At 43.6% G+C, this 27,539-nt stretch overlaps 1 protein-coding gene across 1 annotated transcript in view; it reads right to left on the minus strand.

Moving 5' to 3' along the window:
• The window catches only part of ube2na (ubiquitin-conjugating enzyme E2Na), a 36,828-nt gene extending 11,602 nt beyond the window's left edge, over window positions 1-25,226 (minus strand). Inside the window, exon 1 of the mRNA XM_060843026.1 lies at window positions 25,059-25,226. Coding sequence (XP_060699009.1) covers window positions 25,059-25,091 — 33 coding nt within the window. The 5' untranslated portion in view covers window positions 25,092-25,226. The remainder of the gene's footprint in view (window positions 1-25,058) is intronic.
• Window positions 25,227-27,539: the final 2,313 nt, after the last annotated feature.

Below are 27,539 nucleotides of genomic sequence, written 5' to 3' on the forward strand. Positions count from 1 at the left end.
CCTTCCTGTTCTTGCCAAAGTGGACAACCATACATTTATCCACATTAAACTGCATCTGACCACTCACCTAACCTGTCCAGGTCACCCTGTAATCTCCTAACATCCTCCTCACTTTTCACCCTGCCACCCAGCTTAGTATCATCAGCAAATTTATTAATGTTAGTAATAACACCATCTTCTATATCATTAATATATATTGTAAAAAGCTACGGTCCCAGCACTGATCCCTGCGATACCTCACTGGTCACTGCCTGCCATTCCGAAATGGAGCCGTTTATCACTACTGTTTCCAGTCAGCCAACCAACTTTCAATCCAAGTTAGTACTTTGCCCCCAAATTTTGCTCACTAACCTCCTGTGTGGGACTTTATCAAAAGCTTTCTGAAAGTCCAGATACACTACATCTATTGGATCTGACTCATCCAGCTTTAGTGTTACATCCTCAAAATTCAAGATTAGTCAAGCATGATTTCCCCTTCATAAATCCATGCTGACTCTGACCTATCCTGTGTCGTAATTTCGTCCTTTATAATAGACTCCAGCATCTTTCCCACCACTGAGGTCAGACTAACTGGTCTATAATTTCCTGCTTTCTCTCCCATCTTTAAAGGAATGGTACAACATTAGCTACCCACCAATCCGCAGGAACGGATCCCAAATCTATCAAATTCTAGAATATGATCTTCGTTTTTGGAATGAACTGATCCTGCATCTTCTGCATTATACACAAATATTTGCCATTGTTCCTCCACTGTCATCCCTGCTAAGGTATTGCACCATTGAACTTTGGCCAGTTCCTCCCTCATAGCTCCATAGTTCCCTTTATTCAACAGAAATATTGTCACTTCCGATTGTACCCTCTCCCTCTCAAACTGCACATCGAAGCTTATTGTATTATGGTCACTACTTCCCAATGGCTCCTTCACTTGGAGGTCCCTGACCAATTCTGGTTCGTTGCACAATACCAGATCTAGAATTGCCTTCTCCCTGGTCGGCTCCAGCACCAGCTGTTCTAAGAATCCATCTCTGAGGCACTCCACAAAGTCTCTTTCTGGAGGTCCAATACCATCCTCCCAGTCTACCTGCCTGTTGAAATCCCCCATAACTGTAGTAATATCTTTGCGACAGGCCAATTTCAGCTCCTGATTCAACTTAAATCCGACATCCAGACTACTGTTTGGAGGCCTGTAGATAACTCACAAGAGGGTCTTTTTACCCTTAGAATTTCTCATCTCTATCCATACTGACTCTACATCCCCAGATTCCAGGTCTCCCCATGCAAGGGACTGAATATCATCCCTTACCAACAAGGCCACCCCACCCACTCTGCCCGTCAGTCTGTCCTTATGATAGCATGTGTAGCCTTGAATATTCATTTTCCAGGCCCTGTCGATTTAAGCCACATCTCAGTTATTCCCACAATATCGTAACTGCCAATTTCCAAAAGAGCCTCAAGCTCATCCATCTTATTTCTAATACTTCATGCATTCATGTATAGTATTTTTAATTTGCTACTGCTCTCACCCTTCCCATTAACTCCTATTTCACTCTACCTTACAGCACGATCCCTTTTTGAGTTTTCTACTTCATTGATACAGTTGTCTTTCTTGACCTCCCTTGTTCTAACTTTCCCTTCAATTTCCTTAAACATCCAGTTTGTCCCCTCCCCCCGCTACTTAGTTTAAACGTAGCTGTGTTGCAGTAGCAAACTTGCAGTCAGAATGCTGGTCCCTAACCTATTAAGGTGCAAACCGTCTCTCTTGTATAATTTATGCTGACCACAAAACATACCCCAGTGATCCAAGAATTTAAATCCTTGCTTCCTGCACTAGTTCCCCAAGCACACGTTCAAGTCCATTATCTCCCTGTTTCTGGCCTCACCAGCCCGACAAACTGGAAGCAAACCACTGGACGTCCTGCTTTTCAGCTTTCTTCCTAGTTCTCCGATGTTCCTCCTCTTCTTCCCGACATCATTTGTGCTGACATATACCACCACCTCTGGCTCTTCACCTTAGTCCTTGGAGGATTTCCTGCACTCTGTCTGTGATGTCTTTAACCCTGGCACCAGGAAGGCAACACCATCCTTAAGTCCTGCCTGCTGCCACAAAAACCCTGGTCAGTTCCTCTCCCTATTACCACGGCTCTGTGCGATGTCCGACTCTTCCGCTCTGCCTCCACGCCAACTTTTGATTGACAGACCTGGCTGCCTTGCGGACTGGCAGTGTCATCTGTCTCTACTGTTTCCAAAAGATTCAATGTGTTCCTGACAGGTACCTCCCCCACAGTCTCTTGCACCTGTCTCCTCTCTGCCTTCCTCATCGTCTGCTCTCTTCTAGTATTGGTCGGTGTAATAACCTCACTGAAGGTCTTGTCCAGAAAGATCTCATTCTCTCGGATGAGCCTAAGGTAGAGTTCTTTCATCAGTGCTACAATATGCTCTGTCAGTAGCTGAACGTGCACACACTTTCCACCCTTATACGAGCCAGACACACCAGAGTCGTTGACCTCCCACATCAAGCACATAGCACACTGAACCAGCTTGGCAGTCACGTCTTCACCCTCTTCAACTGTGGTGTAATCACTTCACTCAACCTCCTTGTCAAAGACTCCAGAGCTAAAGCCTCACTCTTCAATCCACAGGAGCTTCCTTAGACCCTTTTTTTGGGGCAAGTCTGTGGACTTTTAGTTTAGGTTAGAAGTGGAGGGTGGGTGGGAGGCCCTACTTTGTAGGACCTGGGGTCTAGAACACACCCACTCAAATAACAATCACTTACCTTCCCGACCGGCTTTGCGCTCCAACTTCACTCCTGCCCAGCACCCGCCGTTCTCTGCTGCAAAACCCTTCTTGCTTACTAAGACTTTACCTACCTCTGCCTTAACAATATCTAAAAGCTCTGTTTCAGAGGAGAGATCCAAGACATTAACTTAAAACACAATATGGTTGCTACATAGGTGAAGATGCAACCAGTCTTGTCACCCGATCATGACAAGACAAGCCGCAAGATGAGGAGTCTGTGGATAAGTTGACGAACCAGAATTCCATTTGCAGTGACACGATTATAATAGCATAACAACTGAAGCAGAACCACCCTAAAAGTCAATTCCCCTAGCAAAAAACAAGAACATTCTACAGACTTTCCTAATTAGTTGTTGTACCTGCATATTAGCCTTTTTTAATTCATGCACTAGGACAACCAAATGCCTTGGCAACTGTTTCTTAGCAATGCTTCCTTCCAAAATAGATGATTTTGGCAGGAAGAATTAAAGAAGCACCATCTAAAAAACAATGAGAGATTGCAGAGTTGAGATGCAGAGGTATTTGGATGGCCTAGTGGAAGAAATAAAGAGTATTAATGTTCATTCTGGATAATTTCACATATTCCCACTCACAGCCCATCCATCTCTTTGTATCCTCTTCAGAGCAAATTTACCAACCTTTGTTGTCAGGAAGTTTTGCAACTAGTCGGTTTTGCTATAATGCAGTGGTTCCAATCGCACAACCCAGTGTTAAGAAAAATCACATATTAGCAGTGCCATTTAAACTGACAGGGCCAGAATCACACTATAACCAATACATGCTTTTAAAGCATGCTCTTTCGAAACAGTGTCTCTAATTTGTCAATCTCATTACAGCAAATCTGCACTAACAAAATTCATGTTATAGTAGATGACCTGTACTAGTTCCTCTCAAAGAGTTTATAATTTGTACACAATTCAAATCCCAATCCCCGTTGAACACTAACTTAATTTTGTCAACCCGGAAAAAAAAAGACCATTTATTCCTACACACTGCTTTTGGTTAGCCAGTCCATCTTCAATTTTAGATTAGATTAGATTATTTAGTGTGGAAACAGGCCCTTCAGCCCAACAAGTCCACACTGACCCACCCATGCGCAACCCACCCAGACCCATTCCTCTACATTTAACCCTTCACCTAACACTACGGGCAATTTAATTTGGCCAATTCACCTAACCTGTCCATTTTTGGACTGTGGGAGGAAACCCACATAGACATGGGGAGAATGTGCAAACTCCTCACAGAGTCACCTGAGGCAGGAATTGAACCCGGGTCTCTGGTGCTGTGAGGCAGCACTGCGCCACAGTTTCTGCTAATATTCTTTGCTATACACTAAAAAGATTTTATTTTCTGTCATAACCTTTGTGGATAAAGGTCAAAGTCCTTCTGAAAATCTAAGTACATTCATCAGCTAGCCTTTACAAACAGCATGTTGCCTGCCCAAAAGAAATGTTTGACACGTGTTAAATTATTTCCTTTTCACAAAACCATGTTGACTCTGCCAGACTTCCTTCAACTTATCCAAAACGTTCTGCTGTAACTTTAAGAACTGCTTTCTTTTTATTATGACAACTATCAAGCTATATGGCCTGTACTTTCCCATACTCTATGCCCCTATTTTGAATGTAGAAGTTACATTTGCTATTTTCCAATCTGAATGAGACCATTTTCTGAATCTGTTGCTGGCCTCCTGGGCTCTGAGGAACAGATATGTCGCATTATTTTGAATTATTTGAGAAAATAAAGTGTTGAAAGTTGCAGAAGTGATTGGTTGGAGTGTACAAAATTGAGATAATTAACACAGGAGTTGTTGCTTTCAGTTTCATACCTGAATTAGAAATTAAATTTTGAAATATAAATCAGTAAGCAATAGCCTCTAACAGAGAAGCACTATGACAAAAAATAAATACCACAAACTTGCAGCTTTGACTATTTACTCAAAGTACGTAATTAATGTTAAAAGATTAACTTTTACTCTCTCTGGATATTAAATATAATGTTAAAAGGGTTAAACTGTACTGTGCTACTCCAAGAAGCTGAACATTCTGTCTCACAAATAGCATGTAGGAATTTGGGATGACGATCCCTTGTAACCACACTTCATTTGGGCAGCCATTTACTATTATTCTACTATTATCAAATTAAACTCTCATTCAGAAATACTTTCATAGCCATCTCCCAGCCAAATCAAATTCATTTGCATAATCCTTCCCCAATACTGAAGCATATCACACCTACATTGTCTTGGGGAATCACAGTCAGGAAATTGTTTGCATAATGATTCCCCGGAATTAGGGCATTTACGTTATCCCTGAGGGAAACCTCATCCTACCATTGTAGCTGGGGCAATATCTGGTAACGGTGGTGGTGATTCGAGGGGAGGGGGTACCTGTCAGCATTACCAACTGGTGTGTGTGTGTGTAAAATATATAAAAATAAAAATTTTAAAAAAGGAGGATGTGTTTCCTTTGGGGCCTCTTTAGACTCAACTTCACATACCTGTGAAGAGCATCACAAAAAAAAAGGGGGGGCCACCTACCTTGTACAGGCTTTAATAAAAACTGTTTGCAGAAGTTGGTGTATGCGAATTGCATCTCGTGTGAAACTTCAGGAAAAGCACCTAACATAACTGCATAATCAATCAGTCTGTAGAGTACAGCGGTTGATCCCATTGCAAGTGCTATATAGAACACAGAACAGTGCAGCACAGTACAGGCCCTTGATTTTGTGCTGACCTTTTATCCTACTCAAGATCAAACTAACCTACGAACCCTTTGTTTTACGATTATCCATATGCCTATCCTGAGAATGTGTATAGGGTAGAAGTAGGCAGGGAAAAAGTTGTTCTGAGTTTTGTGAAACAAGAGGCTCAGCTGAGCATGACTCAGCTCAGATAAACATTGTGTTAACAATGGGGCATTGGAGGCAAAGGTACTGGGTTAACAAGGTGGAAAACCATTCATTATGTACAACCATTAACAAGAGGAGGAGGTCAATTTAATAAATTGTAAAGTGTTCATTATGTGAAGCCAGTTATTCACTGTGACAGCAGATGGCTTAAATCTTCGCTACTGATACTCGTTGATTGTAACGGTCACCAATTAATATATATGTTGCCTTATCCAGATCGCTTCCCTGTAAAATGACTATATAGTTCATTGAGAAACTGTTGTTCCAGAGAAGACTGAGAACTCATGTCTGTGTACACGGGCAATCACTCTCTCCCCCTCTGGGGCCCAGAATAAAGATGGAGGTAAAACTACATGGTCTGAGCATTTTGCTTTGATGGGGGAGGGGTGGGGTGGGAGAAAGACAACAATCCAAGAGTTGTCTAAGTGTCCCTCTGAGAATATGTACAGGATATGAGCAGGTAGCAAAAAAAATGAATTTTGTGAAACAAGGGGTTCAGCAAAGTATGACTCCGATCACAGAGTACTTACAGTTAACAATGGGGTGCTGGAGGCAAGCGTAGTGGGTTAACAAGGTGGAAAAAGTATGTAGAGCCATTGAACTCTACTGGAAACATTCAGTATGTAAGGTCCGTTAACAGGGGAAAGTATCCATTATGTGAAGGCAATTAACAAGGTTAAGAACATTCATTGTTAAGAACATTCATTGTTAAGAACATTCATTGTTAAGAACATTCATTGTTAAGAACATTCATTGTTAAGAACATTCATTGTTAAGAACATTCATTGTTAAGAACATTCATTGTTAAGAACATTCATTGTTAAGAACATTCATTGTTAAGAACATTCATTGTTAAGAACATTCATTGTTAAGAACATTCATTGTTAAGAACATTCATTGTTAAGAACATTCATTGTTAAGAACATTCATTGTTAAGAACATTCATTGTTAAGAACATTCATTGTTAAGAACATTCATTGTTAAGAACATTCATTGTTAAGAACATTCATTGTTAAGAACAGCAAAAGGCTTAAATCTTGACTATTGACACTTGCTGATGGTAATATGTACGTGGTCTCATCTGGATGTTCCTCCCTGCTAAGTGATGATACATAGAACAGTACAGTACAGCACAGAACAGGCCCCTCAGCCCACGATGTAGTGCCGACCATTGATACTCATGTAAGGTAAACCTAATTTACAAACCTCAAATTTCTGTGACCATATGCATGTCCAGCAGACTCTTAAATATCCCCAATGACCTTGCTTCCACAACTGCTGCTGGCAACGCATTCAACGCTCTCACCTCTCTGCATAAAGAACCTGCCTCTGACATCCCCTCTATACTTTCCACCGAACAGCTTAAAACTATGACCCACTCGTGTTAACGATTTCTGCCCTGGGAAAAATTCTCTGGCTATCAACTCTATGTCTCTCATTATCTTGTACAACTCCATTAGGCTCCCCCCCTTCCTTTTTTCCAATGAAAAGAGTCCGAGCTCAGTCAACCTCTCTTCGTAAAATAAGCCCTCCATTCCAGGCAGCATCCTGGTAAACCCCCTGAATCCTCTCCAAAGCATCCACATCTTTTCTATAATAGGGTGACCAGAACTGGACACAGTATTCCAAATGCGGTCTAACCAAAGTTTTATAGAGCTGCAACAAGATCTCACGACTCAAACTCGATCTCTCTGTTCATGAAAGCCAAAACACCATATGCTTTCTCAACAATCCTGTCCACTTGGGTGGCAATTTTAAGGGATCTATGTACCTGCACACCAAGATCCTGCTGTTCCTCCACACTGCCAAGAATCTTGTCTTCAATCTTGTATTCAACTTTCAAGTTCGACCTTCCAAAATGCATCACTTCGCATTTATCCAGATTGAACTCCATCTGCCCACCTCTCAATCCATCTCTGCATCCTGTCAATGTCACGCTGCAGCCTACAACAGTCCTCTATACGGTCAACGACACCTCCAACCTTTGTGTCATCTGCAAATTTGCTAACCCATCCTTCAACCTAAGAAAAATTAGGAAAACAGTAGAGGCCCAAGAACATAGCCCTGTGGAACACCACTCACCACCGACTTCCAGGCAGAATGCTTTCCTTCCACTACCACTTGTCTTCTGCCAACCAGCCAATTCAGTATCCAGACAGCTAAACTTTCCCTGTATCCTATTCCTCCTGACCTTCTGAACGAGACTACCATGGGGAACCTTATCAAATGCCTTGCTGAAGTCCATATACACAACATCCACCGCTCGATCCTCAAATTGTCTAGTAACATCATCAACGAACGCAATAAGATTTGTGAAGCATGACCTGCCCCTTAAAATTGTGCTGACTGCATTTAAATCAAGCCACACTCTTCCAGATGGTCATAAATCCTATCCTTCAGAATCCTTTCTAACACCTTGCTGACGACAAACATGAGACTGACTGATCTGTAATTGCCAGGGATTTCCTTATTTCCTTTCCTGGAGAGGAATTAAATTGGCCTCCCTCCAGTCCTCAGGTACGACTCCAGTGGAGAGCGAGGATGCAAAGATCTTCGCAAGCGGTGAAGCAATCACATTGCTCACTTCCCAAAACAGCCGAGAACAAATCTGGTCTGGCCCTGGTGACATGTCAATCTTAATGTTTGCCAAAATGTTCAGCACAGCAGCTTTCTCAATCTCTATCCATTCCAGCATGCTTACCTGCTCCTCAATGGTTTCATTACTAAAGAAAAAGGACCTTGTAGTGAAAGACAGAAGCAAAAATACTCATTCAGGGCTTCCCCTACCTCCTCAGACTCTTGTCTTCAATCTTGTATTCGACTTTTAAGTTCGACCTTCCAAAATGCATCACTTCGCATTTATCCAGGTTGAACTCCATCTGCCACCTCTCAGTCCATCTCTGCATCCTGTCAATCCTGTCAATCCCTGATTGACCCAACTCTTTCTTTGATCATTTCTTATTCCTCATATACAATTCCTTAAGAAACTTCCTCGTCCAGAGAAGACAGAGAACTCATGCCTCTATGCATATGTACAATCATTTGTCTCCCTCCAGGGCCCAGAATAAAGATGATGGAGGTAAAACTATATTGTGTCTGAGCACATTGCTTCGGCTGATACAGGAATAGGGGACAAACGGGAGGAGACCACCACTGTTGGCTTTGCGTTCCACAAACACTACTGTATAAAGAACCAAGCTCTGACATCATCCCAAAATCTTTCTCCAGTCACCTTAAAATTATGCCCCTTGTGATAGACCTTTTTCCAGGGTAGAAATGGCCAACCATTCACTGTAGTTACAGGGACATAGTTACGCCGGAGAACAGAGGTAGCTGGGTAACAGTTAGAGGTGGGAAGGGGAAGAAGCAGGCAGTGCAGGGTTCCCCTGTGGTCGTTCCCCTAAATAATAAGTATACAGCTTTGGAAACTGTTGGGGGGGGGGGGGGGAAACAGCCTTGCAGGTGTAAGCTGCAGTGACGGGGTCTGTGGCGTGAGGTCTGGCTCTGAGACTCAGAAGGGAAAGGGGGAGAGGAGGAGAGCGCTAGTTATAGGAGACTCTCTAGTTAGAGGGACGGACAGGCGGTTCTGTGGACATGGGCGAGACTCTCGGATGGTTTGTTGCCTCCCGGGTGCCAGGGTCCGAGATGTCTCAGACCGTGTCTTCAGAATCCTTAAGGGGGAGGGTGTGCAACCAGAAGTCGTGGTACACATTGGCACCAACGACATAGGCAGGAAGAGGGGTGGGGAGGTCATTCAAGAGCTCAGGGAGTTAGGCTGGAAGCTAAAAGCTAGGACAGACAGTCGTCATCTCTGGGTTGTTGCCGGTGCCACGTGACAGTGAGGCAAGGAATAGGGAGAGAGTGCAGTTGAACAAGTGGCTGCAAGGATGGTGTAGGAGGGAGGGCTTCAGGTATTTGGACAATTGGACTGCATTCTGGGGAAGGTGGGACCTGTACAAACAGGACGGGTTGCACCTGAACCAGAAGGGCACCAATATCCTGGGGGGTAGGTTTGCTAGCACTCTTTGGGGGGGGTTTAAACTAATTTGGCAGGGGGATGGGATCCGGACTTGTAGTCCAGCAAGTAAGCTAGCTGTTTGTCAGGATGTCCAAGAATGTAGGGAGGCTGTGCAGAAGGTAGCACTGACAGGGAATACTTGCGGACACAGAGGTGGGCTCAAGTGCGTATACTTCAACGCAAGGAGTATCACAAATAAGGTGGGTGAACTTAAGGCGTGGATCGGTACCTGGGACTACGATGTTGTGGCCATCACGGAAATGTAGATAGATGAGGGACAGGAATGGTTGTTGGAGGTTCCTGGTTACAGATGTTTCAGTAAGATTAGGGAGGGTAGTAAAAAAGGAGGGGGGGGGGGGACAGCATTGCTAATTAGAAATGGTATAATGGCTGCAGAAAGGAAGTTTGAGGGGGATCTGCCTTTGGAGGTAGTATGGGCTGAAGTCAGAAATAGGACTGGTGCAGTCACCTTGTTGGGTGTTTACTATAGGCCCCCCAATAGCAGCAGAGATGTGGAGAAACAGATTTTGGAAAGGTGCAGAAGCCACAGGGTCGTAGTCATGGGCGACTTCAACTTCCCAAACATTGATTGGAAGCTCTTTAGATCAAGTAGATTGGGTGGGGCGGTGTTTGTGCAGTGTGTCCTGGAAGCTTTTCTAACTCAGTATGTAGATTGTCCAACCAGAGGGGAGGCCATATTGGATTTGGTACTCGGTAATGAACCGGGACAAGTGATGGGCTTGTTAGTGGGTGAACATTTTGGTGATGGTGACCACAATTCTGTGACTTTCACCTTGGTTATGGAGAGAGATAGGTGCGCACAACAGGGTAGATTTTACAATTGGGGGAAGGGAAATTACGATGCTGTAAGACAGGATTTGAGGAGCATAAGTTGGGAGCATAGGCTGTCAGGGAAGGATGTGGTGGAAATGTGGAACTTTTTCAAGGAGCAGATACGACGTGTCCTTGATATGTATGTATCTATCAGGCAGGAAAGAAATGATCGTGTGAGGGAGCCTTGGTTTACGAGGGAGGTTGAATGTCTAGTAAAGAGGAAGAAGGAGGCTTACGTAAGGTTGAGGAAACAGGGTTCAGACAGAGCAATGGAGGGATACAGGATAGCCAGAAGGGACCTGAAGAAAGGGATTAGGAGAGCTAAGAGAGGGCATGAAAAATCTTTGGCGGATAGGATCAAGGATAACCCCAAGGCATTTTATGTGTATGTGAGAAACATAGAATGACAAGAACGAGAGTAGGTCCGATCAAGGACAGTAGTGGGAGATTGTGTATTGAGTCGGAAGAGATAGAGGTCTTGAATGAGTACTTTTCTTCAGTATTTACGAACGAGAGGGACCGTATTGTTGAAGAGGAGAGTGTGAAACGGACTGGTAAGCTAGAAGAGATGCGGGCGGCACGGTGGCACAGTGGTTAGCACTGCTGCCTCACAGCGCCTGTAGACCCGGGTTCAATTCCCGACTCAGGCGACTGACTGTGTGGAGTTTGCACGTTCTCCCCGTGTCTGCGTGGGTTTCCTCCGGGTGCTCCGGTTTCCTCCCACAGTCACAAAGATGTGCGGGTCAGGTGAATTGGCCAAGCTAAATTGCCCGTAGTGTTAGGTAGGGGGTAAGTGTAGGGGTATGGGTGGGTTGCGCTTCGGCGGGTCGGTGTGGACTTGTTGGGCCGAAGGGCCTGTTTCCACACTAAGTCTAGTCTAGTTAGGAAGGAAGATGTGTTGGACATTTTGAACAACTTGAGGATAGACAAGTCCCCCGGGCCTGACGGGATATATCCTAGGATTAGGTGGGAAGCAAGAGAGGAAATTGCAGTACCGCTGGCAATGATCTTTTCGTCTTCACTGTCAACAGGGGTGGTACCAGGGACTGGAGAGTAGCGAACGTTGTGCCCCTGTTCAAAAAAAGGGAATAGGGATATCCCCGGGAATTACAGGCCAGTTAGTCTTACTTCTGTGGTAGGCAAAGTAATGGAAAGGGTACTGAGGGATAGGATTTATGAGTATCTGGAAAGACACTGCTTGATTAGGGACAGCCAGCACGGATTTGTGAGGGGTAGGTCTTGCCTTACAAGTCTTATTGAATTCTTTGAGGAGGTGACCAAGCATGTGGATGAGGGTAGAGCAGTGGATGTAGTGTACATGGATTTTAGTAAGGCATTTGATAAGGTTCCCCATGGTAGGCTTATGCGGAAAGGCAGGAGGCATGGGATAGAGGGACATTTGGCCAATTGGATAGAAAACTGGCTAACCGGTCAAAGTCAGAGTGTGATGGTAGATGGTAAATATTCGGCCTGGAGCCCAGTTACAAGTGGAGTTCCGCAGGGATCAGTTCTGGGTCCTCTGCTGTTTGTAATTTTTATTAATGACTTGGATGAGGGAGTTGAAGGGTGGGTCAGTAAATTTGCAGATGATACGAAGATTGGAGGAGTTGTGGACAGTGAGGAGGGCTGTTGTCGGCTGCAAAGGGACTTAGATATGATGCAGAGCTGGGCTGAGGAGTGGCAGATGGAGTTCAACCCTACCAAGTGTGAGGTTGTCCATTTTGGAAGAACAAATAAGAATGCGGAATACAGGGTTAACGGTAGGGTTCTTAGTCAGGTGGAGGAACAGAGGGATCTTGGGGTCAATGTACATAGGTCTTTGAAAGTTGCCACTCAGGTGGCTAGAGCTTGTAAGAAGGCCTATGGTGTATTAGCGTTCATTAGCAGAGGGATTGAATTCAAGAGTCGTGAAGTGATGTTGCAGCTGTACAGGACTTTGGTTAGGCCACATTTGGAGTACTGTGTGCAGTTCTGGTCGCCTCACTTTAGGAAAGATGTGCAAGCTTTGGAGAGGGTGCAGAGAAGATTTACCAGGATGTTGCCTAGAATGAAGAATAGGTCGTACGAGGATAGGTTGAGAGTTCTCGGCCTTTTCTCATTGGAACGGCGAAGGATGAGGGGTGACTTGATAGAGGTTTATAAGATGATCAGAGGAATAGATAGAGTAGACAGTCAGAAACTTTTCCCCCCGGGTACAACAGAGTGTTACAAGGGGACATAAATTTAAGGTGAAGGGTGGAAGGTATGGGGAGATGTCAGGGGTGGGTTCTTTACCCAGAGAGTGGTGGGGGCATGGAATGCGCTGCCCATGGGAGTGGTAGAGTCAGAATCATTGTTGACCTTTAAGCGGCAATTGGATAGGTACATGGATGGGTGCTTAATCTAGGATAGATGTTCGGCACAACATCGTGGGCCGAAGGGCCTGTTCTGTGCTGTATTGTTCTATGCCTCTCCACATCCTGTACACTTATCAAATCACCTCTCACCCTTCTTCACTTTAATGAGAAAAGCCCTATCTCCCTCAACCTTTCATAAGAAATGACCATCGGTCCAGGCAGTATACTGGTAAATCTCCTCTGCATCCTCTCTAAAGCTTCCACATCATTCCTATAATGAGGTGACAAGAATTGTATATGATATTCCAAGTGTGGACTTTATACAGCTGCCTCAATTTCATTGCTCTTAAACTCAATTCTCCACCAATGAAAGCCAAGACACCATAAACCTTAAAAAGCCTATCAACTTGGGTGACAATGTTGAGGGACATGGACCCCAATATCCTTGCTCCTCCACAAAGCTAAGAATCTGCCTTTAAACCTGTATTCTGCATTCAAATTTGCCCTTCTAAAATGAATCAATACACACTTTTCCAGGTTGAACTCCATCTGCTACTTCTCAGCCCAGCTCTGCATCCTATCAATGTCCCACTGCAACCTACAACAGCCTTCCACACTATTCACAACTCCACCAACCTTTGCCATGGGGCAAACTAACCCACCCTTCCAGTTCCTCATCCAACTCACTTATTTTTAAAAAAATCACAAAGAACAAAGGTGCCAGAACAGATCCCTGCAGAACACCACTCACTGGTCATTGAACTCCGGGCTGAATACTTTCTATCTACTACCACTCTCTATGGGCCAGCCAATTCTGCATCCAGGCAGCCATATTTTCCTGTATCTCATGCCTGCTTACTTTCTGAATGAGTCTATCATGGGGAGCCTTATTAAACGCCTTGCTAAAATCCACATACACCACATCCGCTGGTCTGCCTTCAAGGTGTTTTGTCAGATCCTCAAAAAAAAGTACAGCTTGTGAGACATTACCTGCCGTCACAAAGCCATGCTGTCTATCTCTAATCAAATTATGGTCTCCCAAGTGATCACGAATCCTGTCTCTCAGAAGCCTCTCCAATAAGTTGCCCATCAAATACCCAAGACTGACTGGTCTGTAATTCCCAGGATTATTCTCTATTCCCTTTCTTGAACAAAAAACAACATTTGCCACCCTCCAATCATCTGGCACTACTTCATTGGACAGGGAGGACACAAAGATAAATCACCAAAGAAAAGCAGCAATCTCTTCCCTTGCTTCCTGTCGTAACCTTGGGTATATCCTTCCTGGCCTAGGGTAATTACCATTCTTATATTTTTCAAAATTTCCAGCACATCCTTCTTAACACCAACTGTTCAAGCATATCAGCTTGTTTCATGCTGTCCTCACAAACGACATGGTCCTCTCAATAGTGAATACTGAAGCAAAATATTCATTTAAAAAAAAAGGACCTCCACTACCTCCTTTGCCAAGCACCAAACCCAATATGGCGTCTCCTCTACATATGGAGTCAGCCTATCTTCATACGGAGTCAGACACCCTTTTTGGACACACTTGTCAAAGCTGCTGCATCCAAACTATGTGAATTAAAGGAGGTCCTGATCAATATTCAGGGAGTTAAAGTCACGCATGACAACAACAATTACTTCTGCACTTTTCTAAAACCTGCCTCCCAACTTGCTCCTACATGTCCCTGTTGCTGTTGGGATGTCTGTAGAAAACTCACAATAACGTGGGTGCTCCTTTCTTGTTTCTGACTTCCACCCATACTGACTCAGTAAACAAACCCTCATTGATGACCTCCCTTTCTGCAACTGCAATACTATCCCTGATTTGTAATGCAACTCCACCACCCAACCCCCTTTCTTTTTGAAACATCTAAACCCTGGAACATCTGAACCATTCCTGCCAGTGATATCCAAGTCTCAGTGGCCACAACATTGTAGTTCCAAGTATTGCTTGCTCCATGCTCTAAGTTCATTCCCCGTATTCCTAATACTTATGTAAAGAGAGACACTACAACCCATCATACTGACTGTAACTTTGCCCTATCAACCATCTATCCCTCCTCACAGACTCTGCATGCTATATTTGGCTGTTCACTAGCTACTCCATCCTCATCCTCTTGCTAAACTAGTTTAAACACTCCAGAACTCTAGCAAATCTCCTGCCCAAGGGATTGGTGCCCCTCCAGTTCAGATGCAACCCATCCTCCTTGTACAGATCCTACCTTCCCCAGAAGGTATCCCAATTTCTGGAGATTCTTTACACTTGATGAAGGTGCAATATGCCAACTTCTGTGAACAGCCAAAAATTGTTAAGTACAAGCTCTGGAGGATCATTTAACATTGCGCTGTGTTTGCGAAGTGTGTCAAGAGAAGCTCTCTGACCAACAGACAGTCCTTCCTTTATACAGTGCAAGAGTTACACATTACAGTCAGTAACATCCACAACACAACCCCCAGCCATTCCCCATAGTCACATGCTACTCAAGACAATTATCTCTGATAATGTGATTAAATCATTCTTTAAATGGCAAGACCTGGTGTTAATTATATTTTTTTGTGTAACTGTAGGATGTGGTCAGAATTTTAACTGCAAAGTTCTTATTGATTCTGAATGGATATGATGCAAATAGCTGTGAATGACAAGGGATGGTCATGTAAATTCCTTACATTCTACCTGCAAGACAGACAAAGAATCACCGGAAAAGTGCAGCAGATCCAAGGAGCAGGAGAATCGATGTTTTTGGGCGTAAGCCCTTCTTTAGGAATGAGGAAGGTGTGCCAAGCAGGCTAAGATAAAAAGGTAGGAGGAGAGGGGACTTGGGGGAGGGGCAGTGGGAATGCGATAGGTGGAAGGACATTAAGGTGAGGGTGATAGGCTGGAGAGCGGGTGGGGGCGGAGGTCGGGAAGAAGATTGCAGGTCAAGGTGGCGGAGGTTGGGACTGAGATAAAAGGTGGGGGGAGGGGAAAATGAGGAAGCTGGAGAAATCTGCAGTCATCCCTTGTGGTTGGAGGGTTTCTAGGCAGAAGGTGAAGCACTCTTCCTCCAGGCAGACCGCCTACTTGTGGAACGTTTCAGAGAATACCTCTGGGACACCCGCACCAACCAACCCAACCGTCCCGTGGCTGAACACTTTCACTCCCCTTCCCACTCCGCCAAGGACATGCAGGTCCTTGGCCTCCATCACTAGACCAAGGCAACACAACACCTGGAGGAAGAGCGCCTCATCTTCCGCCTAGGAACCTTCCAACCACAAAGGGATGAATGCAGATTTCTCCAGCTCTCTCGTTTCCCCTCCCCCCACCTTGACTCAGTCCCAACCTTCAGACTCAGCACCGCCTTCTTGACCTTCAATCTTCTTCCCGACCTCTCTGCCCCCAACCCCTCTCCGGCTTATCACCCTCACCTTAACCTCCTTCCACCTATCGCATTCCCAATGCCCCTCCCCCAAGTCCCTCCTCCCTACCATTTATCTTAGCCTGCTTGGCACACCTTCCTCATTCCTGAAGGACTTATGCCTGAAACATCGATTCTCCTGCTCCTTCGATGCTGCCTGACATGCTGCACTTTTCCAGCAACACATTTTTCAGCTCTGATCTCCAGCATCTGCAGTCCTCACTTTCTCCTAGACAAAGAGTCACCCTATGATTGAGACATACAAACCTACCCCTGGGACATCCAATTTCCTGCAGGTCAACAGAGCAAAGTAATCCTTTAATGTCACACAAAGATCCCCATATCTGAAGCCCTCCCTCCTACACCAGCCAAATTTGAACCACTCAAAATTCCCTATTGGATTTATGACCACACTATTTATTACCTGTAATTTTGGTGACTACAGCATTAGGTTAACACCTAGTGACAGTGAAGAAATTAAAGGCACTAGGGTGTTAACCTAATGCTGTAGTCACTTTCCAGCAAAACTCACTTTATATAAATTAAGTGATTTTTACTTTTTAAATAATGGAGCCTTTGAAAAAAAGCAGGGTTGGGGCAGACTAGCAAAAAACTTTTTTAAAAAATCATTTACTCACTCAAATCACCCAGAAGTCTAACAGAAAGTATAGCACAGCCTAAATGATAAAATGTGATTTATACCTTCAATGAAACAAAAGTAAATTTAACAGTACATTTAAAAATACTGCTCATGCAGAAAGAGAGGATCACCACAGTACATAAGGCTGACTCCCTCATTCTTGGTAAGCGAGCTATAACACATTCTCTCTCCCCATGCTCAAAATGCTTTATAAATATCTAGCTTCTCTTTAGCAAGAAGTGTCCTGGTGATGAATGCAGATGTTCTCATCACTATGCCCCTCCATTTTTCCCAAAGGGATAATTTAGGTGTAGTGTACCTCTCACAGAAAGTTGCTCTATTGGCAGGTGACATCAGTGACCACTCTTTGCTTCCTGTTGGCTAACCAATCCTCTATCCATGCTAACACATTGCCTGTAATTCCTTGCATCATTATCTTATGCAGCAACCTTATGTGTGGTATCTTGTCAAATGCCTTTTGGAAATCTAGCAACAACCTCTATTATCCGAACGAAACCAGTGGGGAGTATTTTGGTCGGGTAACTGATCTGAGCATAAACAAAGGAAGCATTGTCAAGTGTAAATGGAATGCTGTGACAACGCCACAGCCAGAAACACCGACACCAAACAATTTTACCTGTATTTGTGCTGGGAATACAGGTCAATAGATGCCCCAGAATCAAGATGTGAAAATATTTCACCAGCAGAACTAATTTGGAATGTGCAGACCTACAATCTGTTTGTGAAATCCTTTCCTGCTAGAGGGTATTTACACTATAGAGTTTTAGCATTTTAACGCATTACAAAATGAAAACCACTTGGTAAAAATGTTACTGCAAAATAACATTTGGCACAGTGGAAGGTATTTGATTATATTTGCAATAAATCTTGGTCCAGTACATTGTCCTTTTTCAGAAAAAGGATTTCTTAGCCGCTGCAGTAGTGGGTAATTTATAAATCAAGTTCTTCAGTTGCTTAAATAAATACATGTCAAGAAACAATCTTACAGCTCATTACCATTCCTGTTGGACGTGAACAAATGAACGAAAGAACAAAAATAGGTAGAACAGGAGAGAAGTTGTGAGTTGATTGGTGAGCAGTCTGTCTTGGAAAGAATTTCTGCAGGTAGCAACAGTTCTGTTCCTGATCTCAAATTTCAGGAACCAAAGATCTTGTTTGGATAATCCAAAGTTGTTCTATAACCACATATATGGGTCCCCATTATCCATCTTCATAGAGTTTCAAAAGATTAATTAAGCATGACCTGCCCTTCATGAACCCATACTGCATCCACCCAACAGGACAATTTAGAGTCAGATGTACAGTACGGAGACAGATCCTTTGGTCCAACTCATCCACGCTGATCAGATATCCCAACCCGATCTAATCCCACCAACCAACATCAGACCCATATCCCTCCAAACCCTTCCTATTCATGTACCAATCCAAATGCCTCTTAAATGTTGCAATTGTACCAGCCTCTACCACTTCCTCTGGCAACTCATTCCATACACATACCACCCAGAGCGAAAAAGCTGCCCCTTAGGTCTCTTTTATATTTTTCCCCTCAACCTATGCCCTCTAGTTCTGGACTCCCCTACCCCAGGGAAAAACACTGTCAATTTATCTTACCTATGCCGTTCATAATTATAAAAACATCTAAGGTCACCCCTCAGCCTCCGGTGTTACAGGGAAAACAGCTCCAGCCTGTTCAACCTCCCCCTATAGATCAAATCCTCCAACCCTGGCAACATGCTTGTAAATCTTTTCTGAACCCTTTCAAGTTTCATGACAGCTTTCTGTTAGAAAAGAGACCAGAATTGCATGAAATATTCCAACAGTGGCCCAACCAACGTCCTGTACAGCTGCAACATGACCTACCAACTCCTATACTCAATAACTGACTAAAATGAAAGCATACCAAAACAGCTTCTTCACTATCCTATCTACCTTCGTCTCCACTTTCAAGGAGCCTTGCTTTTTCTTCCTCGATAATAGATTTGAGCATTTTCTCACTACAGGGGTTAAGCTAACTGGTCTATGATTCCCCATCATTTGTCTACTTTCCATTTTGAACAGAGGTATCGCATTTGCTGTTTCCCAATCTGCTGGAACTGCCTCAGAGTCCAGTGAATTTGGAAAAATTACCACAAGTGCATTTGTTATTTCTCCCGCCATCTCTTTTCACACCCTGTGATGCATTCCATCAGGACCAGGAAACTTGCCTACCCTTAGCCCCATTAACTTGCCCAACACTACCTCTTTCATGATAATAATCATCCAGGAACAACTAGTATGTGCACCTTCTCTCCTCCAACAAATCGCAACATATCTTGGTCAGTAATCTGCCTATCGTTCCCAGTCATTCCACATACAGTCATTAGGTTTTAAGCACCTTGCACTGGCTGCTGAGCGTCTCCAGAAGTTACCCTCAGTCCCATCTCTCTTTTTCATCTATTATGTACCTACACAAAAATTATCCAGTAATTGCTTTCCTGTGCACACCTGGGTACGTCTAGCTCAACAACTGTGGGTCCATGCATTTGACAGCCACTTTTGGGCATCCAGTGCTGCACACAGTCTGTTGATGAACTCTCACATGCTACATAAGCCTGATACAGCCAGCACTGTTGTCATTTCTTTATTAACTCATTCTTTTGGTAGTTCTGATTATTTCAAGAAATAATGAATCTTTCTTGATTAATTAAATAGCTAACTTTCAGAATTGCGGCAGCATAGTAGCTCAGTGATTTGCACTGCTGTCTCACAGCACCAGGGACCCAGGCTCGAGTCTTCAGGTGGCTGTCTGTGGAGTTTACACATTCTGTGTAGTTTGTCTCTAGATACCCTGGTTTCCTCCCACAGTCCAAAAGGTATGCAGGCTAGATGGAATAGCCATGGGAATTTCATGGTTATATGGATAAAACAGGGTGGTGGGTCTAAGTGCAATGCTTTTTGGAAGGTCGATGTGCACCTGATGGCCTGCTTCCACACTGTAGGGATTCTAATTAATAATGTTAAGAATTATGATTAATTAATTGGCTCAGTTATTAGTATCTTCAAATACAATGGAAGTTTGTTCATGAGCTGTCAGTGGTGAGGCTAGCATTATTTGTCCTCAAGTACCCTTGTGGTGGTGGTGGTGACCTTCCATCTTAAACTGCTGCAGTTCTTTGGGTATAGGGACACCAGCAGTACTGAAAGAGTTCCAGTATTGTGACCCAGCTTGTGGCTTGTGGAGGAATGTGCAGGTGGTTGTGTTCCATTCATCAGCTGCACTTGTCTTTATACGTGGTAGAGGTCACAGATTTGGAAAGAGTTTTGGAAAAGCCTTGATAAAATTACTGCAATGCATCTTTCAGATGTTATACACTGCTGCCACTGTGCTTTGGTGGTGAAGTGAGTGAATTCTGTAGTTGGTAGACAGTGCCAAACAAACAAGCTGTTGAACAATTTGTTAAAGTGGCACTTATCCACTTGCCTGAATGAAATTCTATCACACTTCTGACTTGCACTTGAAGATGGTTATCAGGCACTGGGGAGACAGGAGTTATTGGCCACAGAATTCCTAGTTTTTATAGCTGCAACATAAATAGCTAATAAAGGCATATTATGCTGGAAATCTTAAGTAGAATGCTGGAGGAACTCAGCAGGTCTGGCAGCATCCATGAGAAACAGTTAACTGTTTCAAGTTTGGTACCACTATTCTTCAGAACTACCAGTTCAGTTTCTGGTCAATGGTGAATCCCAGCATGTTGGCACTGTGGGAATTCAGTGATGCTAGAGTTATTGAACAGCAGCACTAAGTAATCTAATCTAATCTAAAAGGGGTGATTACCATTTCCATTGAGAGAATATGACAGTCAATTATTGTTTGTGGGATGTGAATGCTACAGATGAAATCCTTAAGTCAAGCTGAATGCTAACCACTTAAAACATGTACAATAATGTCACCTTTATTTCAGATTTGGAGATGCCAGTGTTGGACTGGGGTGTACAAAACATTTTTTTATAAAAAAAAAATCACACGACACCAGGTTACAGTCCAACAAGTTTAATTGGAAGCACTAGCTTTGGAACGCCGCTCCATCATCAGGTGGTTGTCATCAGTTGGACAGAAGGAGCAGCGCTCCAAATACGAGTGCTTCAATTAAACCTGTTGGACTATAACCTGGTGTTGTATAATTTTTAATTTTGTACCTTTATTTCCAGCTGTGCAACAATTTATTTAATTAATGTCAGCATTTTCTCACCAAGTTTGCACTGACTTATTACCAATACCACTCATGAAAGTTCTCCAGCTTTGCACACAAGCAATAATCATTTATTTGATCTGTGCACCCTAAAAAGACTACTACCTACAACCAAAAACTTTTCACATCACTGGTAAATTGTGGCAAACAGGCTCAAAATCAAAAAACGTCCTCAGGGATGAATGTTGTGCACCCAAAGGTGTAAATCTACAATGTGCTGTCATTATATTTGGCAATGGATAAAAGGAGTCATCTCAAGGGATTGAAAATTGGACAACACAGCAATCCATTTTCTAAAGAATGACAAAACAAACCAAGCAACTATACCTACTGAGTCTTACATCAACAGTTGCCAGACTAACATAAAGGATAGACAATAGAGAAGAGGAAAATCCCAACTGAAATACCTGATCTTCTGAAACAATATCTGAAGTGCATTTTGGCAAGTCCAACTATAGTTGTGGATGTCAGAATATTCAAACTAACACCTGGAGGTATAGAAGTAGTTGGTGAAAGACAGCACTAGTTTGAGAATGTCATGGGGGCAAACTAGTACAATCGATTATCTAATGCAACTGTTCTAATAGCTGGGGAACATGAAGACTTTACTTTTAATTGCTGTCTTCAGTCTAGCAGAGAACTCTAACAATAAATACAAAACCCTACTTGCAAGGGAAGCAAGAAGAAAAATACTGGAAACTTAATGAAAATATATGAAGTATTCATTTGTCTGCTACCTCCCAAGACAAAATGACTCAAGAGTTTGCAGTCCAGAACAAAAGGTCATGAAGACACTGAAAACCACTACAAACGCAAACAACTAAGTTTCTTTTAGATATTAATACGTTGAAAACCTGTGAAATAGTGTTTACACTTGTATGGAACCTTTGTTAGGCCACAGGTAGAGCATTGCACATTTTATGCATTCTTCACATAAAACAGGTCACAGAAGCACTCAACAGTACAAAAGGATTAACCAGGATAACAGTATTAGAGATCTACCAGAAAAGCTCTTTTCTCTGGGAAAAAAAAATGGCTGAGATGTAATCTCATAGATGTCGGAAAAGACTTTGGATGGAAACATGCAGAGATTCCAAAACACTATTTTCAATAAGTAATTCAGTAAACGACCTAATTAACCTTAAAGACTGGAACTTGCTAACACACTGGTGCGAATTAGCCAAATAGCAAAGATAGTCTTATGATCTGTGTTTACTAATATGGAGAAACTGACATACAAATACTGTAGTGTATTCAAAATCAGTCTCATGTAGCAAGGTTGTTCATCATGGTGAAAACTTCTCTACCCAAATGCAACCAAGGTTAAGACTTTATCTCACGTATGAAGAGAAAGTGAAGACTGCAAATCAGAGTCAAAGAGTTTATTAGTTTGCATGTATCCAGAGCAAAGTAAAACTATTGCCCGCTAGATCTTAAATTATGCATTTTTTTTTCAAGCTGCTTTCAACAATCTTTATTCAAAATGCACACAAAGATTATTCTGTAGCAACACACCATAAGCCTGAACACATGAAAGGCCTTAAAACATTAAATTCAGCATTTGAACATTTCCTTTGTTTACAGTAACAAGTAGTGGAATACCACACCAGGACAGAATGTAATGGTGCCTACCTGTAGCATTTGACAAGACTGAATTTTTCTTTTATCTTAACTAACCACTACCCACATTGGTTCCTTATCCATTTAGGACAGCTTCTTTGTTAAGGAATCTTTGACCAAACCTCACTTTTTAAAACAAAAATTGGATGAAAGATTTCCTTCCTTTACCCATTTATTTCCAATCTACATGTAATACTAAATTTCATTGTTTAACCCCTTGTATTTCTCTCATCTGGTAACCCTTGGGCTGCCTTGGACATTTCCACCATCCCTCCCAATTTATATAAAATTACATATGCAAACAAAAACATTTGTGGAGCATCTTTCATGACACCAGCAGCATTAAAGTGCTTTACAACTGATGAAATACAGCTTTATGATCGCAATATTGGTAATGCAATAGCAAATATGCACAAAACAAACCTCAAACAACAACATGCGGGCTAAATTCCCTGCAGTCTGGAAACAGGCTCTTTGGCCCAACCAGTGCATACCGACCCACTGAAAAATAAACCACCCAGACCTATTTCCCTCAGACTAATGCATCTAACACTTTGGGTCAATTTAGCATGGCCAATTCACCTGACCTACACATCTTTGGACTGTGGGAGGAAACCCACGCAGACATGGGGAGAATGTGTGGAGTTTGCACAGTCACCAAAGACTGGAATTGTACCTGGGACCCTAGTGCTGTGAGGCAGCAATGCTAACCACTGAGCCACCAGGCCACCCAGAACAGATATCTGTTCTCCTTTGGGAGCCCAGCACAACTTCAAAGACTAAGTGACACCCCAAATTAAACCAAAAAAAAGGGAGAGCAGTTCAGATTAAGCGGATGACTGTATTGGTTTATGTTGGCTGTTTGAGTCTTCAGGTTTACTTTCAGTTTTAGTTGTACTGGTATCGACAGTCTATGGCGCCGTAATTCACTTCTGACATTTTCTGAATTATACCTTTTGTGTTATCATTTCATACTTTACAGGATTCACTTTCGATTATGAGCGTCAAAAAAGTCTTAAATCCCCCTGGTGAGCTAAATAGCAAAAGGGATCTTGACCTCAGTAGCCTATGAAAGTGGATTAATTAAATATTTATTAAGGCAGGGAAATCAATGGTGATCGGAGTCGACGAGGATGTGTGGAATTCCCAACACAATCAGTCCAGTTACAACCTAGTGGGACGGCAGAGCAGGCTCAAGGGACCGTACTGCCCATATTCATATTTTGAGCCCTATCGTTCCCCCAGGGCTTTCTAACCGTTACTTTCGTCGCTTTTCAGACACGCGCGAGGGCAGCGAATGCCGACGATTTATATAAACTTCGAGAAGCTTCCACTGCAGCTGAAGCGGAAGCGCTCGGTGTACCAGCAGCAGCAGCAGTTACGAAGTCACATTCCGTAGACCGCATCCCCCTCCGGGATCAATGCCAGGCAGCAAATCTGTGCCGCGACAACATGGCGGAGCAGACGGGGACCTTCACCACCGGCCGAGGTCACGTGGTCGCCTACATTGCCCCCCCCCCCCAAACAGCACTTGCGACCGGACCCCAACCACCTAGCATAGTCACGTGCCTCCCTTCCGAGTCCGTTGCCCGAGCAGCGCGAGAGCCCATTTCAAACGCGGCGGCCGTTCCAGCCGCGCGCCCAATACCTCAAACGGATCTGATTGTTTCCCCTCCCCCCCCACCACCTCTTCCATTAACAACACACGGGAGGAGGGGAATGAATGAATGGAGGAAAAGGAGCTCCTCCCCGTTTAAAAGAAGCGCTGTCGACCCGAAACCGGTTCCCCCAACCCAAAATAAATTCTCTCCCATCACTCTCCTCTCAAAACACCGCCTGCGTTAGGCCTCGCCTTTCGGCGTCACCGGGCTCCAGGCTGTGACGCACCCAGCCCGCTGCGGAGGTGGTAGGGCTCCCCCCTCCCGCCGTCGCTCCGAGTCCCGGGGGGGGGGAGAGGAAGGAAAGAAAAGCTGTGAAAGGCCTCCCGCTTGGCCCAGGAAGCGGACTGCCAGCTGGCTCGCTCTCTCCTACCCCACCCCCCTCCCCAAAAAACAGCGCGGTCTCCGCCGCCATGTTGACACCATGAGGCTTTCTTTTTAAGGCTTCGCTGGCTGGAAGCGGAAGTGGTTTTGCAAGACGGGGGAAAGGGGGGATGAGAAAGAAAAAGGGAATAAAATCACCCTACCGCCTCAACAGGTAATCATTAAATATTTTATTTCAAAGAAATATGTAATCTTTCGAGAGCCATACCTTGGTAATACGCCTGGGAAGCCCGGCTGCCATTGTCGCTCGATGTTTGGGCGGCGATGCTTTCTCTCACTCACTCTCCTGTGTTTCTCTCTCTTCCCACAAAACTGCGGGAGGAGCCGGAGCCTGTCGTCTCCTCTGCTTCTTTCGCCCTTCCCCCACTTCCGCGTGCGTCAGGGGAGAGCGCAAGGCCCACTGGGTAATGTAGTCCGCCGGGCAGCTCCCGTCTTTTGAGCCAACCTCGCCGGGGGACTACAACTCCCGGGCAGCACCGCGAGCCGACTGCAGGGCTCCCGTTAACCCTGCAGGCTGCAGCCTTGCGGGTGTGAGTCTGCACTGCTGGGAAACGAAAGTGACGGTGCGAGTCAGAAAATACAAAGCAAAAACACGAGCAACTGTAGTTCAGGCACCGTTCAATGTTTCGCCAGTATCTGCAGTCTGTTTATTTGCGGAATGCGTTTGAAAAGCAAATGTCACCAGAGTCTCCTCCCCGACTACAAGCCAATGGATTTGCGCCACATTTTCGAGATATGAGAGTTGGATAAGAACTCCATAATTTTCCAACACTCTTGAATTTTGACCAACCTATATTATTCAACTTTTAAGATACTGCAAACTCTGAACAACCGTTTATTCTGCGATGTTCAAAGCTTGCTGAAATTGGTCTACCCCCCGGGCCTAATTAGTTCCAGAGTACCCTTATACTTTCCACTTCACGGCTTGCCCAATCCAAAATTGTCCCACTTAGTAGCAGCCACTTCTCTCACCACATTTCCCATCTGTAATAACTAGCACCTACTCTGTCCATCCGATCTGTAGTTGGTTCCCTCCTTGTCCAAAAGTATAGTTAGCAGCTACTCTGTGAAATTTACATCAATTATTCATGTGCCAGGTTATTTTTCTTTAGTTTTCAAAAAAATTGTAATCACAAAAGTTTTAGTCAATTGTTACAGTGCCTAGAATGGAACTTATTACATTCTCTGAATAGCAAAGAATTTTTTAGTAGTTTGGACTTCCCTCAACTAACAACAAATCATCCTGTTGGTTGGAAGTACTATATGTCTCATTCTTCAGCTGAATTGTTTTATCCTTTTGGTAACAACAAATCATGATGTGGAGGTGCTGGTGTTGGACTGGGGTGGGAAAAGTTTAAAAATCACAACACCAGGTTAAAGTCTAACAGGTTTATTTGGAAGTACAAGCTTTCAGCAGTGCTCCTTCATCACGTAGCTAGTCACGAGCTACCTGACGAAAGAGCAGCACTCTGAAAACTTGTACTTTCAGATAAACCTGTTAGACTAACCTGGTGTTGTGTGATTTTTAATAACAAATCAGAAAAACTGGACATTCATCTGGTTCTATGTAAATTGGCTGCTGAGATATCTGCATCTATTTCACGTACTCAATTTATCTGAGCCATTTGTCCAACCATTGTACTCTGCTAACTTCCTTACCCAACTTAACTTTCTCACTTAGTCACTCAATTTTATTTCCATCTTCACACCCTTTTCTGATACCATAAAGCCTTTACCAATTTCCATAAGACTTAATCACCCACTTTCCAACAGTTAACAACAGTTCAGAAAGTAATCACTCTATAACTTGTACATAATTATCTTAAACGTAATTAATACCAAAGAGAGCAGTTAAGATTTGCCATTGTACCACCATGTCACTCCAATCAGTGACAGACCCAAGCAAGGCAGGAGGTGGCAAATTTTGGTATACATGGAATATAAAGTAATCATGGCATGACGACCAGAACCTGATCAAATATATGATAGGCAGGGGACCTTCTAAAGGAGGCAGGTCTGCCATGTCAGGAAGGTTTTGGCCCTACCTTCCATCCTCCTTGAAGATTCAACACCAGATGTCTTTTTTTTAGATTAGACTTACAGTGTGGCAAATTCACAGAACTAGGTTTATAGGAGGAAGCATTAGGGACAATTAGCAATCAAAAAGAAGGCCTACGTTTGAAGATACTGAGTGACTATTTTGATTTTGTCTCCATCAGGTCATAGTAAAAGGAGAACAAAACTGAGATATTGGTTGAGCTAAAAAAAATGCAGGAGGAGGTGCTAGAAAGGCTGATTGTACTATCATTTGGACATAAACAAAATATAATCAAGAATGGTGAGGGAAGTACAGTGGCTCAGTGGTTAGCACTGCTGCCTTACAGTACCAGTGTTCTAGGTTCAATTCCAGCCTTGGACAACTGCCTGTGTGGATTTGTACATTCTCCCTGTGTCTGCGTGGGTTTCCTCCAGATGCTCTGGTTTCCTCCCACAATGCAAAGATGTGCAGGCGAGGCGAATTGGCCATGCTAAAATGCAAATAGTGTTAGGTGCAATAGTTAGAGGGAAATGGGTCTGGGTGGGTTACTCTTCGTTGGGCCTGTTTCCATGCTGTAGGAAATCTAATCTAAAGTAATGGTGCAGATTAGGTTTTGGCCATAAACTTAAATATTAAACTTAAGGTCTTCCT

This window comes from Hemiscyllium ocellatum, chromosome 23 (genome assembly GCF_020745735.1).
Source record: "Hemiscyllium ocellatum isolate sHemOce1 chromosome 23, sHemOce1.pat.X.cur, whole genome shotgun sequence".
Taxonomy (NCBI): Eukaryota; Metazoa; Chordata; class Chondrichthyes; order Orectolobiformes; family Hemiscylliidae; genus Hemiscyllium; species Hemiscyllium ocellatum.